This window comes from Silene latifolia, chromosome 1 (assembly GCF_048544455.1).
Source record: "Silene latifolia isolate original U9 population chromosome 1, ASM4854445v1, whole genome shotgun sequence".
Classification (NCBI taxonomy): Eukaryota; Viridiplantae; Streptophyta; class Magnoliopsida; order Caryophyllales; family Caryophyllaceae; genus Silene; species Silene latifolia.
The window spans coordinates 24532194-24549788 of NC_133526.1; the positions used below are offsets into that span (position 1 = coordinate 24532194).

The 17595-nt window shown below is 37.4% G+C and overlaps 3 protein-coding genes across 5 annotated transcripts; 2 read left to right on the forward strand and 1 right to left on the reverse strand.

Annotated features, from left to right (window-relative positions):
• Positions 1-593: 593 nt before the first annotated feature.
• Positions 594-5340, forward strand: LOC141601496 (uncharacterized). 2 transcript variants are annotated; one of them, XM_074421789.1, is made up of 4 exons: positions 594-838; positions 1076-1964; positions 2666-3066; positions 3849-5340. In XM_074421789.1, the coding sequence occupies exons 2-4, from the start codon at positions 1205-1207 to the stop codon at positions 4578-4580; spliced, it is 1893 nt and encodes a 630-aa protein (XP_074277890.1). In that variant the 5' UTR covers positions 594-838; positions 1076-1204; the 3' UTR covers positions 4581-5340. The 2 variants fall into 2 exon arrangements, with proteins under 2 accessions (XP_074277890.1, XP_074277887.1); XM_074421786.1 differs by lacking the exon at positions 594-838 and having other exon boundaries at positions 847-1964.
• A 520-nt stretch (positions 5341-5860) lies between these two features.
• LOC141601511 (octanoyltransferase LIP2p2, chloroplastic-like) lies at positions 5861-11451 on the forward strand. 2 transcript variants are annotated; one of them, XM_074421801.1, is made up of 5 exons: positions 5861-6008; positions 8817-9057; positions 9210-9474; positions 9896-10046; positions 10696-11451. In XM_074421801.1, exons 2-5 carry the CDS (start codon positions 8900-8902, stop codon positions 11073-11075), a joined length of 954 nt encoding a protein of 317 aa, XP_074277902.1. In that variant the 5' UTR covers positions 5861-6008; positions 8817-8899; the 3' UTR covers positions 11076-11451. The 2 variants fall into 2 exon arrangements, with proteins under 2 accessions (XP_074277902.1, XP_074277903.1); XM_074421802.1 differs by lacking the exon at positions 5861-6008 and having other exon boundaries at positions 8969-9057; positions 9271-9474.
• A 251-nt stretch (positions 11452-11702) lies between these two features.
• On the reverse strand, positions 11703-16656 carry LOC141601506 (ATP synthase subunit gamma, mitochondrial-like). The gene is made up of 9 exons (XM_074421795.1): positions 16425-16656; positions 15370-15413; positions 15100-15252; positions 14520-14633; positions 14017-14144; positions 13384-13506; positions 13188-13307; positions 12789-12910; positions 11703-12050 (listed from the first exon to the last, which is right to left on the reverse strand). The coding sequence occupies exons 1-9, from the start codon at positions 16520-16522 to the stop codon at positions 11981-11983; spliced, it is 972 nt and encodes a 323-aa protein (XP_074277896.1). The 5' UTR covers positions 16523-16656; the 3' UTR covers positions 11703-11980.
• Between the last annotated feature and the right edge of the window lie 939 nt (positions 16657-17595).

Consider the following 17595-nt stretch of genomic DNA (forward strand, 5'->3'; position numbering starts at 1 on the left):
TAATTAAAAAAATAGCATATATATTAGATAAAAAAATTAAAATATTTTACGAAAACACACAATTTTTTTTAAATACCTATGTAATTCGGTATGATTTTTGAAAAAACAAATAAACAATTAACAGTGTTATGTGAATTATTTTAAAATGTTGAAAAATAGAAAAATTTTAATATATTTTTTTACCCTTTTATTATATTTTTTTATATTTTTTGTTATGAAATCATTCCGACTTTTAATTTTTAAGACAACAATCTAACAAAATATTTTGCAATTGAATTTTTTTTACAAAAATTGTAGAGTACAAAAATTGAAATTATATAAAAATAATAATCTGTTTTTTTCCGTAAAATATTATAATTTTTTTATTAATTTAAACTTTTATTTTGTATTTTTCATAAAAATATAACCATTTACTTTTGTGATATGCTAAATTGAATTTCTCGCGAGATTTTGACAAGGGGTTTAATTTCACCTATTATGTAAGTTACGGGGCCTAATCATTTCAATTGAAAGTTATGGGGGTTAATTTCACAATTATATTATGAGGGTAAAACACCACTTTCCCGATATGATATATGATGATTCATCCCTTGACACCAAAGCAAGCTGTGGAGCCTGTGATACAACAAACAAAGCATAACCAAACTCACTTTGTTCGGAGAACAGAAGTAATAAAGTCACTGTCTTTGGCCAACTAAACATTGTCTCCTTTTTCAACGAAATTGCAGTCTTAATGTTCTCGGTTATGCGTTGAAGAATCCAATTTGTTATACACAACTGGGTTTCTGTTCAATCTGTCATTGTTGGGTTCTGCAGTTCATAGGTTGATTTCAATTGGGTATCTCTCAAATTCTCTGATTTCTTTCTGCAAATTAAGTTTTTGGGCTTATTTTGTGTTCATTTTATTGTTTTCAGTAATGGTTTTTTTTTTTTATTTCTGCATTTGAAGATTTGGGGATGTAGTTATAATTAGGGTTTATGAAATTTTGTTACTGATTATAATAGAAGGTAATAATTAAAATGTTATTATTGTTTAGAAAATTGTTATTGAGAATGAGCTGTATTGAATATGTAGTTTGTTTGATTGGATGATGGGATTCATGGAAATTGGATGGCATAGAGGATGTTAAAGATTGATTGTTAGATTTGTCGATTTCGGGTTGGGAACCCCGTCTGGGCAGTCTTTGAGAGATACGGGTGAAAAATGGATATATGGGTAGTGGCTGCTGCTGCTGGTGCTGGATATATAGCCAAGTACTGGCAGCACATTTCGGGGGATAAAGAAGACGTATCCGAGTTAAATGAGCCTCAAATCCCGTCATTGATTGAAAGAATACGTGACAAGACTTGCCCGATCAAGAAGTTGTCACGAAAAAGATCAGAAATTTGCAATGGTGATGAAATATTATCCGAAACATCAAGGAGAGAAGTAACTAGTCATAGTACTTGGAATCATGAACAAGGCATTGGAAGACATGAGGACGGAAGCTTTCCCTCCGAATCCATGTTTTCTGCGGAATTTAGGGATGATATGAGTGGTATACCTGAGGATAGTACTTGGGAATTGGGGGCTCCAAGCAAGAAGTCTCAGAGAAGCAGCAGACGACTTCATTTGCAGTATATTAACCCTCACAATTCTTTGGATAGTTGCGTAATGGCGCAAATGCATAAGGAACAAGCTGAAATAGAGGAATATCTTTTAACCCCACTTTCATCTCCCTGTACTCCATCTTTGAGGCCTTTTCTGGTCAGTGATGGAAAACGGATAATCAGTAGACCAAATGGTAAATTCATGGGTAGGCTACACGAAAAGGTTCCCCCGAAAGCGGATAATGATGTGATTGGGGTTCCTTGTTTGCCTCAAATTAACGCAGTGGATTGCTCAACACAGAAAATCAACGATAAGAGCCGGATGGAAAAATCACATCTTAGCAGCAACATCATGCAATTTGATACCCAGGCAGGTACTGTTCTTGTAACTCCGTAATGGGTACGTTCTGGTATCAATTTCTGTATCACGCTGACAAATTGTAATGATGATTGATGAACATATGTTTCGCTCCTTTTTAAAGCGTTTGATCTCTATATAGTCACTGTTTCACTTATAACTAGAAGTCTAGAAGGCTTTAATGATGTTCTTAGATTACAAAATGGCTATGCGTAAGGATTAGTGTGATACTAGACAAGACCCGCGAGATGCGTTTGGTGTACGTTGTGTAAGGTGGTGCAGCTGGTGAGCCGCACTACTGCGCAGTTTCCGTTTTTTTTTTGTTCCTTATTTTATGCCCTTTTTTTGTCCCATTTCCCTTGATTTTACTTATTTACATGTTGACCTCCTTAAAATCCAAAAAAGAGTATGCAGATTAGATTTTATTTTTTATTTATTTATTTTATTTTATTTTTTTCGCGTCGTGTGCATGAGGCACATGCCTTTGCCTTGTTCCTTGTGTCTCGCCACCGTGGCGCAGGCATGCTGCTTGCACTTTTTAAAACCTAAGATTCTGTAGTCTGATTTAAATAGTTGTATCCTGAACCATATGACATTCTTCACCTTATGGCGAGGAGATACTTTAGGCTTGTTTTGTTGTTGCTATATTGAAATTCGTTCTCTTTTTTGGGTCATTATGTTTTTAATGTCTTGCTTCCTAACTGTTAATTCTGCCAGTTTTGTCAAATGGGCAAGCACGTTTCTGCCTTGGGATGTCAATCGGCATACTTTTTACTATAATAGCGAATAAGGTGGAGTTAGAGAAGTTGAAGTTTAGCTTGAGGCAAAGTGAAAGTTTAGTCGAAGATCTTCAAGAAGAGCTGGAGATGAAAGATGCTTTAATTGTGGAAGAGCTTGTCAACGATGACGATTTACTGGATGTGCACGGCGTTTTGAGTAGCAATGAGAAACCAGATGGCTTTTCCAACAAAGCAGATATGAGTAGTTTATCAAGATATGCTGATGAAAAATCGGCCTGTCTTAAGGAAGATGCTTCAATCAGTAACATCGAAGCTGAGCTTGAAGCTGAACTGGAAAGACTCGAGCTGTGCATGAAAGGATCAATCATGTCATCAGAGGTAAGACTAGTTTCAACTTTCAATGATTCAAAATTCAAAACTCTATCTAAATTTGTTGTTTCGTGATTTATTATTTGCATTGAAACATAAAATGTGAGCTTCATTCGTGATATCTAGTAGCATAATGAGTTTCTGATTGCAAACTTGTTCGAAGTATAATGTAATGAAACTTTTGTTTGAGATGGCCCATCGGAATAGGAAGTTTTAAGCTACTGGTTTGAATTTTTTTTTATCTAAAGGATTAAAGATTTCAACCTGTAACTGTAAGACCATCTTACCAATTGTCTGTCAAACACATGTGATAAAGTTCTGCTGCTTATAGGAAATAAAAAGCTTCAGATAACAGACTAAGATAATGTTGCTACTGTTGCGCGAGAGTGTTAGCAAGTCCTGGCAAGTGGCAAATAGATCACTTGAGTCTGCTACGGGTTTGGTATTTTGCATTTAGATAAAGTCGATTCATTTTGGGTTCGGGTATATTTCAGTTGTGTTATTGTCCGGTCATTTAGAGGATAGGAGTCGGGTCGAGGTATTCAAATTCGGGCCAGTTTTGGTTTCAGCCTTTCAGGTCACATTTCGGATCATCTGTTCGAATACAGGTTGGGTCAATCTAGGTTGGCTCAGTTTTGCTAGGTCTAAGTGTGTCAACTTTTTTATTACCTGTTTGTGGATTTGGAAAGGCTTTGCATAAAAACCATGTGAAATCGTACAGATTTCATACATGCTTCACACTAGTTACTTAAATTATTCTGCTGTTAATAAAATTTCCAATCTCAATGTAGTTGAACCAGGGATTTGACCAGGACTTAATTGCGGAATTAGTGCACGGAGAACTACAGATCGACGTCTTACGTGGAAGGTCCAGCTCGGAACCTACCGTTGACAGAGGCTCACACAGCACCCCAACCCCGATCCGACAATCAGCCCAAGATGGTGTCTCACCTCACGAGCTCAGCTTACGTTTGCATGACGTCATTCAATCAAGATTAGAAGAGAAGATAATAGAGCTTGAGACAGAGCTGGCTAAGAGCCATAACCAGATAAATCACCTATTAGTCGAGAGAAGTAATTATTTGAGAGATGTTTCAAATAGCGGATCATCCTCTTCGAAATGCAGTCCGAGAACCAGAGAGACTCGGAGTCCCATTTCACAGCCTCTCGTCATGAATTTGTCAGGGGATGCACTCGATGCCTACAATGAAGCTTTTGAGGAACTCAACAAGGTAAAACGACCAGGAGAAAAGCCTTTCCAGATCCGAGTTGAAAGTCCAAATAAGCAAAATATGGAGGACAAGCACACGTGGCTTGCCGGGAGAAGAGAGGAAGCAGTGCCTATTAGTATAACAGGAATACCGTCAAGTGAAGATAGCACGGACGATTGTTATGACAGTGATGGTGATAACGATGATGACGACATGATGCTGATAATGCAGATAGTGGAGAAAGCTAGGCAAGGCTCTCCTGCTATTTTGAGGGCTCAAAAGGCTATGGTGTCACTAAATAGAGATCACTAGAATGGAAAATTGTGTTTCACTGTAAAAGAAGACGACGATGCCTTCAAGTAATAGGTGACAGTTTTTGCTGACCATTTAACCTATTCATTTGCCCATCACTGGGCACAATTTTTTGGAGCTGATGAAATTACAAGCCTGCACATTTCGAAACGCTGCTAATACGGGTTGCAGAAGTTGTTTACGAACGATAACCACCGATAAGATTGAGATAAGGCTACAGCAATGTGAATTAGTACAAGGATATCCTTTCTTTTCAATCATTTCGATCCGTCGGATATTTCGACTGATGACCATATATGATATGAATGCGGAAGCGATTTAAATAAAAGAACAATGCTGGATAGAGGACTCGAACTCGTGCCTTCAAGGATGGACGAAAGAGACAAGATTAGCAACGATAATTGACTAAGGGTATGTTTGGATTGATGGATTTGGAGGGAAAGCAAAGGGAGGGAGAGTAGGAGACTTAAAATCCCTTGTTTGGATAGGAAACAAGGGTGGAGAGAAATGGAGGGGGAGAGATTGGGAGGGATCCATTTTCCCTCCTCCAAGGCAAATCAAAATCTCTCCCCAATAGGCAAGATTTGGAAGGAAATTGTATCCAAACACCTACATCCCATTTCCCCTCCTCTTCCCTTCCCTCCCTTTCTCTTCCCCCCTTCTCCCTCCCCTCCCTTTCCCTCCACTTTTGCTATCCAAACACACCCTAAAAGTCCGCCTAAACTTTGAATCAATGGGATATTTGCTCGTAATTTACTTATATCTCGAACAATGAGTGTTTAAATTAAAGACCATTTAACTTGAACTAATAATTAAGTTAGACCTATTTAACTTAAATCAAAGAACTAATGTATCGCCTCAAATCTGGAATTTTGATCAATCATTGATCGTTTTTCTGTTTTTTTTATTATTATTATTATAATTTGAATCTTGAATTAGAATAATAACTAGAGAAAATTGTTGATTGCAGCCTTTTAAAAATCACTTTTTGAAATTACGGCTTTATAATTTGTTTTTGAAAATCACATCCATAATAGTACTTCTGATCATAAATTATAATCAAAATATTGACTTTAGCGGAAAATTGATGCCAATTTGAATTTTTGTGACTTAAGTTCGTTTTTTAAGACCAAAATATCCTTACCTTCAACCTATATACCGTGACGAGAAATATGAAAATTGAAAAATTAATAAGATAGCACTATTATACTAGTATAAGTAATTTATTAAAAAAAAAAATCTATAAAATGCACGGGTCTAAACTCTAGTTTGTTGTTATAGTAGAACCCAAAACTCACTTATAGTTGTTACCCCCAGCATTCCCAATTTTCCCTCTCCTACCTCTCCAATTGATCCCGGGTTAGCGGGTTTTATTGATCCCGGGTTGGCGGGTTTTATTGAATGCTTCGCTCTTTTTCCTTACGATTTGTAAGTTCAATTTCTGAATTTCTAGGGGTTCATTTTGTTTATAATGCTAAGCTTTTGATTGATTTCAATTGTTTAAACTCTTAATGTCTGATTAGTTAGCATCTTACTTTTGTAGTTTTCGAAATTATCATGTGGGTGTTATCGTGTTCTGAACTACTGTATGATTTTGATCAATTAATTGGTTGCTGTTTTGATGAATTTACATTTTTGTTGTTCGAACTATATTAAATGATGAAATCATGCTGCATTTCTTATTGCTACTGATTGATTCCAATCTTGGTTGCTGTATATGGTGGATTAGGTTGTAATTGGGCTTATTTGGGATTGAGTCGAGAAATATTATTCGTCTTTTTAATTGGAAAAAGCCAAATGCATTTGCTAAAGTGATCCACAAAAATAATTTAGTATTTGTAGTGCTCAGGTGATTCAACGGGTGCGGTTTAAACATCGGAAAATATGAGACGTGAATGTAGAATTATAGAATGGAAGCTTATGACTCTTTTGATGTTACATGAGTTACAGTAATCAAAATCAGAAATTCGAAACGAGAGTTTATTATTGATGAGCTTAATAATATTATAAGTAGGGTGTCTCAATCAGTGAGGCCACGATAGAGGTGAGGGCCTAGTAATAGCTACATGGTCGTGGGGTGTTGGGTTTCATTCATAAACTTCGTCTTTAGCAGGTCCTTGGAGAGTCGCCCCTTTCGAGTGAGCCTTAATAAAAAAGGAGTTCTGCGAGAAAACAATATATGCATTAGTATCATGACATAATTGAGAGATGGAAAAAATATTTCGAGAAATTTGCGGAACAGGTAAAGCGTTTTTAAAATGAAATAAATGAGGTGTTGTAATAGAGAAGGCACCTATGTTTGCAATTGGGAGTGAAGAGTGAGGGTATCGAGGTCGTGTGTGACATGGTGCGAGGCACCACTGTCGAAAAGCCAGGCAGAATTGGGGTGGGGAAGGCTGGTGGTAGCAGTGTTTGCTTGGGGCTGGTTGCGGTGGCCACGATTTGAGGGAGGTCAGCGAAGGTTATGTGTGGGTAGAGTTGTTGGAAAATGGGGCATTAGGAAACAACGTGACCGACAGTTCTGCACCATTGACATTTGCCTTTGAAAGGAGCAGGATTGGAGTTGTGAGTATTATTGGTGTAGCGTGGGTTGGGGTTGGGTTGATTTGTTGTGGATTGTCGGTGATAGGTACGGAAGGAATGCTGTCTGGTGGGGGATTGTTGTTTGATAAGTAGCTCTTGTTGGATAAGTTTTTCGTGAAGAGCCTTGAAACTGATGGTAGTGTCACGAGCTCTCACGGTGTCCATGACAGGTTTGTAAGAGTCGTAATCGAGGCCCTTGAAGAGCTTTGAGACGACATCTTCGGGAAGGGCTGGCTGATGGATACATGATTTTATAGAGTTCATGACTTCATGTAATCAGTGATGGTTTGCTCATTGGTTTTAACAATGGATTCAAGACGGTCTTTGAGTTGTAAGATGTGTCCACATGAAGGGTTGGCGTATGTGTGTGCTAGTGTATCCCACGCTTCTTTCGAAGTCGTGGCACGAACTATGAGGGATTGGAGAGCCTGTGATAGGGTGCCCTTGAGTGCTCCGAGTAGGAGTCGAACTTGTTTCTGCCAAGTGTGGTATACTGGGTTTGATGTTTCGGTTTTGTTGGTGTTAACGATGGTGGCAGGGGTTTTTGGGGTGCTTCCATCTAGATAGCCAAGCAGGCTATAACCAAAGAGAAGGTGAGAGATTTGGAACTGTCAGGATAGGTAGTTTAGAGAGTCGAGTTTGATGCAGTTGCTGAAATTGATGTGGGTAAGGGGTTTGTTGGTTTCGTGTGGATTCGGGATGGCAGATTCATGGTTTACTATGGTGGTTGTTGCGGCTGTTTTGTGTGTGGGTAGGGATGAGATCGATTAAGGCTCTATATACCATGAAAGGTTGAAACTTGAATGAATTTTATTGATACAAGAAGACTTATTTATACATGCATCATATACATACCTACGTACAGAATAGCATAATTCTAGCCTAAGATCAAGGATGATTGAAATCAATTAGCTGTACACATATGGGTAATTCTGGGAGTAATTACTGACAAATCTCTCTACAAATAAGATGATGATTTAATACTAAAAATACTTGATTGCTCTTATCTTGCATTGATATTATCTTGTATATTCTACAGCTAGCACAAGGGTAACACTTGGTACATCTGACCTTCCCCCCTATCCCTTAATTAGCGGGAGTTAATTGAGGCACTTGAGTAATGTTGTTGTTTTTAATAATTGGGTAGGGTGAAGTTTGACTGGTTTGCTGATTAGCGGGTTATATTGTATTGCCTCGTGGTTATGAGTTGGTGATTTCTTGAGGCTCAAATCCCTAAAGTGACACAAATAGGATCAGTTTGGGTACAGTCATGTTGAGGTTTGTTGGCTCATTAGTATTTCGTAGTATTGTTGGATGAAGTTATGGCAAGCTAACAACAATGTGATTGACTATGGATGGATTGACCATTTGTTGTTCCGGAGAGGGGTGTTTGAGTGTGCTAGTACAGGGAGGAGAGTGCTAAGTGTGCTGCTACTTGGATAGAGCTGTATGGACCAATGGGCCAGGGTCATTATGCATCTTACTGTATTTGTTTTGATCAGTTTCTCAGTTGCTTCACTTGTTTTGAGCATAGATTGTGGGGGAAGTGAAACTATTAGGCAAAAATAGATTAAACTCTTGAACTCTTGATTAACTGCTACTTGATGATGATTTTCGTCCAATTAACAGGATTTTTTCTGCTATTCATGACAGCTTCCATATTGTAGCATTTGGATTTCGACGCAGTTTGATGACTTTTCAGGCTGTTCATTCAATAATATGTTACTGAATACACAATGAATCAAGTCTTGCCAATAAGTCCTGGCCTTCAATGCGCATCTTACCCAATTCACAATCAATGGAGTAGTAGTTCTCATGAGTCTTGCATTGGCCTGCCATCCAATCAGGCCTCCTATAGCACAAATTTCAAGTCAAGATGCGCGGCGTTGAAAAGGTTTGATTAAATTCATTTATAGAGTTTTTTTGATGGATTTTGTTTCACATGGCATGTATAGACTTATGAACTAGTCTATCTTGTGACACACAATATCACTGTATAGACTTATGATAGTCTTGACTTAGTCATGGTGCATCTATGTGCTATAGGTGTGATTACATTGATCTACACAATGTGCTTGTACCTTACGGTAAGGCATGGGCTTTGCAGAAAGCTATCGTCAAAGAGAAGAAGACATTGATTGAGAAAAATATCGAGTGTCCTGATACTGTGATCGTACTGCAACATCCACCCGTTTATACCCTTGGTACTGGTAGTTCGGAGATGTTCATGAAGTTTGATGTCAATAACCCTCCTTATGATGTTTTTAGAACTGAACGAGGCGGTGAAGTTACCTACCATGGACCAGGGCAGGTACTGAATGTTACTTCTTTGGACTTCTCTCGTAGTTTTTATTCTGCCGCATGGAATTATACGAGGTTTATTCCCATTGTTAGGAATTTGTTGATGCTTCTTTTCCCTTGCGTTGGATTTCTGTATTACATCTCCTGAGATTGCATGCTTGTACTAACATCTTCGCTGTCACTATGCCAGCTACAATGAATGCATCATGTTTTTATAATTTGGCATATTAGAGAAAATGTAATTGAAGAGTATCATTACTCCACTGAATATCTTAAATGAGTTGGAATATATGATACGTTGTTTGATGCTTTATCGCAAATATTTGATCGTGTCTAGTTCTCTGTGCTTGTTGAATGATTACAAATTTATAATATTATGATTTATGGCCCTGTCTGTCTTCTTTGCTAACTTGATGCATCTTTTATTGTAGCTAGTTATGTACCCTATTATCAATCTGCGAAATCACAAAATGGATCTCCATTGGTACCTCAGGACTCTCGAGGAAGTGGTGATTCGTGTTCTATCCTCTGCATTTTCTATCAAAGCTTCACGGCTTGAGGGCTTAACTGGTGTTTGGGTTGGTATGACTGTTTTCTTAACTGTGCATATATTATTTAAATACATTGTTTCGCGACCAAAAAATTGGGTTGGTGTGAATGCTTGATTGCTTTCTTAACTCGGACACTATTTGTTAGGATTCTACTGTCTTCCCCTCTTTGCCGACCACCGTTCTTAAATCAATATGGTACTTCTAAATTTCACAAGCAATTACATTGGCTGTGGTAACATTTTTATCATGCTACCAAAACCACGTCTTTGATACGTAGTACTATATAGAAACAAGATCATCATTTGCTTTTATGATACACAATCGTGGTACATTTTCCTGGTCTGGTCATTTTGCTGAACCTTTCTAGGATAAGAATGCATCTCTCAGCAAAACTTCAGTTTCAGTATGAAATGTTTGTTTATTGTAGTCTATGCAAAACGGGAACTTAATAGAGATATCACTTATGTCCCGCACGGACTCCTGGATATGGGTCTGATACTGGGACACTTCATTTTAGGCCAAAAACTTGTGGATTTTCCATAAAAAAGCCGAGCCATATGCTTGGATACTATTGTATGTGTCAAAGTAACATGAACCTACCCTCTCTGATGCGTTGCAGTGAGAAGTTACTTAATTCTGGTAGCTTTCTCCAGGTCACTGACCTCACTGATATGTGCCAGGGAATCAAAAGTTGGCAGCAATTGGGATACGGGTATCCCAGTGGATAGCATACCACGGATTAGCTCTGAATGTTTCTACAGATTTAGCACCCTTCCAGCAAATTATACCTTGCGGTATACAAGACCGACAGGTTGGGAGCATTGAACAGCTGCTTAGAGGAGCTCAGACATCCTATGATCGGTCATCTTCTGATAAGCGTAATGCTGACAATTCAGTACTGATTGAAATTGCCCATAACTCTCTTGTAAAAGAATTCTGCGAAGTTTTCCAACTTAAACTCGAGCAGATTTCTCCCCTTTTATGGAGTGAAGAATCACCTTTGAGTTCTTGGCATGACAATAGTGTTAAGACTCCATCAACAGAATTAGGGCACACCTGAATGCTATCTACCCATCGGATGCAATTTTGCAGAACTCTCGACCAATGGCTATGATGCACATTGCACTCTCTTTGATCAAACCAGTGTTGCGCGCCTCTATGGTGGTCATGTTCAGAATAACCAATGCTGATAATTGTTACTGCGCAAGCATGAATGCGTACAAATGCAGTTGCTTATGCTGACTTACCTACATTCAGAAGTATGTAATAGAAAAAATTCACAAGAAACGACACTTGAGCTATAGCTATACAAGCACGGAATTTTGGTTCATTTGATCATATTTGTTTTATGTAGTGTTGTGCTTCTTTTCGGCCGTGACAATAATAGCAATGTAAACGATGTCTTTTTTTAAATTAATTCAACCGGATTCAGCTTAGTGAAGCGCCATTTACTTTCAGTCACGTCAGTAAATGTACATCAGAAAATCAGTAACACCCCTAAAGGACCACAATATCCCTCATTCTTAAAACATAAACAGGCTTTGATACGAGAGGATTGATGGATTTATAATTTATTGACCTAAATTGTTGTCAAAATCCAGGTGGTCAAAGACCTGATGGAGAGGGAGTTTTGTGGAACTGAACGACTCAAAAATTCGAATACAATGAGAAAAATGGTACTCAACTCTCAAGGAAGGCAATATATATTACATAAATGCAGGGAAAATTACAAGGCCGGCACATCAGAATTAATGCCAGCTTCTGAACAATTTCATTCTCAACATCATACAGAGTTTTCCAGTATACACCAAAATCATCCAAAAAAAAGAAATCACTTCCATATGGTCCCCGAAAAAGATGGAAGCGGAATTATTATAAATGTTCACCAAAGAGACAGTGAAAAAGCCTGAACAAAGTCAAACTTATGTCGTCAACATCAAAAGCAACAGTAACAATTGTTCATGTTTAAGTCTCCAGTGCTGATGCTCCAGAAATAATCTCAGTAAGTTCAGTGGTGATAGATGCTTGGCGAGTTCTGTCACCAATGAAAGAAGAATGATTCAATATATGTCCACGGCAAAAACATTAGAATTCAGATCAATAACATATTTTTAGGCATCCACAATGATCGTTTTTTAACACCCGGGACAATGGTCAGAATGGTGGACCATGAAATTTCTGTACAGTGTCCTACTGAACATATTTTATAAGCGGCCATTATCATACATTTTTTTCTCAACTTTAAAACTTTAAAAGTGAACAAAATGCAAAAAAATTATTGAACCCAGGATCCCCAACCCTCAACCCTCAACCACAGATCCGCTCCTGCCTAAGGAGATTCACCGGAAAACCAAACCACCAAACACTTCTTATCAGGATTAGCTGCTTTGTTAAAGGATTGCTTCTTCAGTTTTTGCAAGGGGAAAGTAGAGAAAGGCAGAGGCTATTGAAACATTAATCAACATAAACTCATACAAGACCGTTGTATGCATACACCAACCTCATTTCACGACATATCCCTCAATTCACAATATAATTTAGGATGTGGTTGTATGCATACAACAGTCTCACACAAGACCAGCTGTTTAAAAAATTTGCTAGAGATTTTGACGTGTAGGTTTAAGAAGTTGGTCTTTAAACTGATTATGTGGCAATTGCACGAGTTGATTTGGACCTCCTACCATTGTGAATGCCCTTAAAATTGAATAAATTGCAGGATGTGACCCAAAAAAAAATTAGTGCTCAATTTCAGCATGCAAAAAGGAGAATAGACCTGTTGTAGGTGAGAGTCAGACGATCAAGCATTTCCCCAGCGTTTCTGCTAGAGCTGTCCATTGCAGACATTCTCGCACCTTGCTCACTGCAGGCATTCTCCAAGACCGCATTGAACATCACCTGAGACATTGATGAAGTTTGAGCTATAGAAAATATACCAAACAGGATTCAAATGCATTGTAGTACGACTGTACTAGTACACCATCAGGGTCTAAGGAGCTCAAAATCCTATATAAAACCTTAGTAACACATTTGATTAAGATCTAAACTCTCAAAATTACACTAAAAAGGCAAATACTTGAAGATCCTGGATGGTCCTACCAGAATTAATACGAGCATTGTTATATCACCAACCTCCATCATGGCATCAAACGAAATGGAAGCTACAAATACTTACGCAAGAAAACTGGAATTCTGATAAATTCTGGAGTATCTCCGACTTTGATTCTCCACCTTCAATCTCATAAGAATCTAGATCACCAAGCTTACCACCAGCCTCAGACTCCCTCTCCACAGTCTACACAAAGAAACAGCTTATGTTATTACTTATAAATAACAGAAATAGCAGTTTTTCATCCCGCTGAAAACTATACCTCGGGAGATAAGACAGTGGACACCGTAGGCAGAAATGATACAACCGAACTGAACTTGTTGTATACAATCCTCAACGCATCAAACTCCACATTCTTCAAGATATCATCCGCAATTGCAGACACCTTTAAAAAAAAAAATTGAAAGATTGTTTAGTAGTTGCTACTTGGTAAAGGAAAGGTGAACCATTTTCGTGAAAGTAAACCAACTAACTCAGGAATATGGAAAACAAACTTAATGAGAGCACCATTTTACCAAATACCCTCTCATGATCAACTTCTTTAGAGAGTGGCTATATGAAAAGAGGAAGGATTCCAGATAAATAAGTCCAATGATCAGGGATTACATTCATGATAATTCCGCTAAGCTATAGTTTCCACCTTTAAGGCATATTGAGCAAGGCAAATCTAAGGTCTTGACAGAGTCCATAAAACAAGGATTTAAACAAACAAGATAAGTAACCAGTAAAACAAAATTAATTCCTACATTTGAAATTCAAATACAATTAAAATAAAACCACCAGGTTGAGAACCCATACAGAATGACACAATAAACTGGCAGATAAACAAACATGGCAAAAGTTTGCACAATTTCTCAACAAGCTTAACGTGAGTTGCTCAACCATGAAATCATACCTGAGTATAATTCAGAGGATTTTTCTGCAGATCGCTCACAGTGAGCTCAATCTTATCCTTTGAGTCACGAATAAGCTGCACCTTGGCTTTCTCTCCCAAAATAACATATTTATTTTCCTTGTCTGGACCTGCAGCAACAGAGTTCCACAACATTTGTAGCTGAGTAATAGAGGAAACCTAACCAGCATGCATGATAGGCATGATAGGAAACAGTTGTTTGGATTGAGGGAGCAAGGAGGGATGGTGGTTAGCAAGTTGGTTGGGGGGGGGGGGACTCATTTTCCCTCCTCCAAGCGTCACTAAATTTCCTGTAAAAAACTCAAATATTCGATTTCTGTAAACCTTTTGATGATTATCACGGCCGCATTTTGAGGTGGTATAAGCTGTATTTATGGGGCAACATTTCTTGCAACAACTAATATTAGGCCACAACGATCTATTTAATACAGTGCCAGCGGGTGAAAATTAAGTTCACGATAATAACTGCTTAAGTAGACCAGTACCAGCGTTCAGCTTCTGGACTGCTCTGCTTGTTTTGACAGAAGTTGAATTGATTCCACCACAGAGACCTTTGTCTGAGGAAATCGTAACAATCACATTTCTCTTCACATCAACACCTAAGTCAGCAAGCAAATTAGTATACATCCTGTGCCAAAACCAGAAAAGCCAGGACAACACTAATAGCCAAGCATTAAGCAAATACAAACTAGACATCTCAACATTTGACCTACAAATCTTGAATCTACCAGAAGATGACTAACAATATAGCCGGAGGAATAACAAGAAGACAAATATCATGACTCATGAGGAGTGTTTCAAATACATTAAAAGACAAACAAGAAAAACCTAAGAACAAAATCAGTTCTTTTTATCCCACCACTTATGAAAAGACAAAGACATGTAAGTTATAGCACCACTTATGTCAAAACCTTTCAAATTTGATCCTCAGACACACTGCAAAGAAAATTCTCCACAGCTGTGCGTTTTAGCATATCAGAAAAGGCAATGTAACAATCACTCTGCTAACTGTAATCAATAATGAAGTTCAGGCAGAACATAAATAAATGTAAATTAACTGCTTACTGGGAGTGTCCCCAAGAAGTGCAGTGAAAGGTTGCCATAAGCCACGTGAGTTTTCAGCTTTTGATTGGATTTGTCTTAGCTTTGAGGCTGCAACCATCTTCATAGCCTTTGTGATCTTTTGGATGTTCTTAACACTCTTCATGCGGGTTCTAACTGTATTTGCAAAAAAAAAAAAAAAAAAAAAAAAATTAAAGATCAAAGTCAATGATTGCACAAAAATGTGTAACAACAGCTACAACCCAACATCTAACTTCAGTTGTAAGTGCTCACCAATTTGAGTTGAAACATAACGAACACCTGGAGATACCTGCTCCCTGCAAAACAAAACCCGCTAAATGAAAACTTTAATTACGCAAAGCAAATATAAATTTTATTTGAAGGATAGTTTCTTAACATGGTACCAGAATTTCAAATGCAATTATGAAATAAAAAATAGACCCTCATGCCAACCCTAGTACCAGATTCTCAGACATCTACCCGAAAATCAACATAGGAATACCATTATCGTCCGGCCAATCGTAGAAGAATTTACACTCCCGCAAATATCACTCTCCATATCTCAAATATTCCATCATATACAATTATGTCAAACTCCGTTTAAGTATTCACCCCCCGAAACAATCTCGCCTACCATTTTCATTCTGCGAAACACTAAATCCTCCATAACTCTACTACTCACAACTTCATTCTTATAATAACCTGCCATACTGTTCTAATCAGTATAGGTAATAGGATACCAAGTTCTCCATGATACCGATTTCTTTCAAATGAAAAAAAAAAAAGCACCACACACTAACAGTCAATAGTAAAGCTTGCAGGGTCCTTACTCCTTACAATCGAAAAAACCGCTCCATTACAATTTACATGACTCAAAATTTGTTACATTTTCAGCTAACCTGACATTCCCCCATCCCATACAAATCACAAATTATTGTGTAAGCCCGTCTTAAACAAGAAATTATGTTAAATAGTTTTTTGTACCACTTCTTAAGAGTTTGTGATTCTTTCAAACCAAAATGGTGATCCATTTTACACACTGTTGCGCAAAACCACCATACAAGAGACTAATTCGATCACAAAAAAATGATTAATCTATCAAATTCAATCAAAAGGTGAAAACTTTGTTCATCAACAAATCAAAAAATGGGAGCGATTGACGGTATATTCCAAATCAACAAAATCAAATGTCACAAAATGAGATAAACATTTTCCAGATAAATGCAATCCGATCAATTCAATCAGTGAATTAACAACAAAACAGCAAAATCAAAAGCGTAGAAATCGAAAAACGAAGGGATAGATGGAATGAGAAAGAGAGGGCGTACTCGTGAGAGAGGAGAGAAGAACGAATGGTAGGAATTTGATTAGAGTAGATCATAGGAGTAAGACGACGTCCTTCGCGTCTCAAAGCTGCCATCGCCATTTTTGTTGGATGTTGAATTCTTGGAAGATGTAGATTGTGGAAATGGAGATACGATCAATTTGTGTTCTTTATCAACGAACCCTAACTTTCGGAGCTTTAATACCGACTGCGACTAACATTTGTTAGTTCTAGTTCTACTTCTAGTCCTAGACTCCTAGTCATAGTCCTGACTCCTGATGCTTGGACCTCGGCTATCTTACTCCGACTCGGCTCAAAGTTTCGATTCGATGTAACACGGTACTGATTAGTAATTATCGGATGTAAATACGGACAGTCATAGAAAAGATTCATATTATTTTGTATTTCCTAAAAGTTACTACTATAATGTAAGTTTTGATATAGTTAAAGTGAAGTGTTGAAGTAACATAAATTCATAATATTGCTTAGTTAGTATGTTTAGTAAGAAAACTTGGGTACCTTATATAGTTTTTTTGTTTTTTTTAAGAGTGTCCAGTTGGTATAATAATTAATGTTTTTTTTATACAACATACTTGTTCCGTCTTATTTGTTATTTCCCCTTTTTAATTAAAACAACAGCTTCTCTCATTAAAGACGGACACTATCCATTACAAACCGAAGACGGATAGTGCCCCTCTCACAGTGGAAGGGCAAGTGGGGTGCTCCATTTAATTCCCACTTGATTTGCCACTTGCATATTGTGAGAGGAGCACTATCGTCTCCAACTTATGACGAATAGTGTGCGTTTTCAATGAAAATTTGTGTTAAAACAATCACCCTTCACAAAAAATAAAAAATGATAAATGATAAAAAAGAGGTGTGTGTGTTAAAAAATGATGATTATATTGTTGTGTTATATGAGGGACATTAGTTTAGGGTCACTCTCTTTATTTTTAAGGGTAAAAATTTCACTTTTCTTTTTGTGTGTAATTTTACCAATTATTATGATACCTAATAATCCTTGCAAACACCATCATGAAACGAGACTCACAAATTCAAGTAGGAATATATTTTTTTGGGTTTTGTTATAACAATAGAACAATTTAACAATTTTTAAAATAAAACTACTTGATAAATTAGCAACAAAGCAACATACACAAATTCTCATTTGTGAC

Coding starts and splice junctions, on each gene's coding strand:
- LOC141601496 (XM_074421789.1), top strand. CDS start 1,205: ATGGATATATGGGTAGTGGCTGCTGCTGCTGGTGCTGGATATATAGCC. Junction 1,965..2,665: donor GCAATTTGATACCCAGGCAG/GTACTGTTCTTG, acceptor TAATTCTGCCAG/TTTTGTCAAATGGGCAAGCA. Junction 3,067..3,848: donor GATCAATCATGTCATCAGAG/GTAAGACTAGTT, acceptor ATCTCAATGTAG/TTGAACCAGGGATTTGACCA.
- LOC141601511 (XM_074421801.1), top strand. CDS start 8,900: ATGAATCAAGTCTTGCCAATAAGTCCTGGCCTTCAATGCGCATCTTAC. Junction 9,058..9,209: donor AGATGCGCGGCGTTGAAAAG/GTTTGATTAAAT, acceptor TATGTGCTATAG/GTGTGATTACATTGATCTAC. Junction 9,475..9,895: donor CCTACCATGGACCAGGGCAG/GTACTGAATGTT, acceptor CTTTTATTGTAG/CTAGTTATGTACCCTATTAT.
- LOC141601506 (XM_074421795.1), bottom strand. CDS start 16,522: ATGGCGATGGCAGCTTTGAGACGCGAAGGACGTCGTCTTACTCCTATG. Junction 14,634..15,099: donor ACTTCTTGGGGACACTCCCA/GTAAGCAGTTAA, acceptor TTGCTGACTTAG/GTGTTGATGTGAAGAGAAAT. Junction 12,051..12,788: donor CTGACTCTCACCTACAACAG/GTCTATTCTCCT, acceptor CATTGGTGACAG/AACTCGCCAAGCATCTATCA.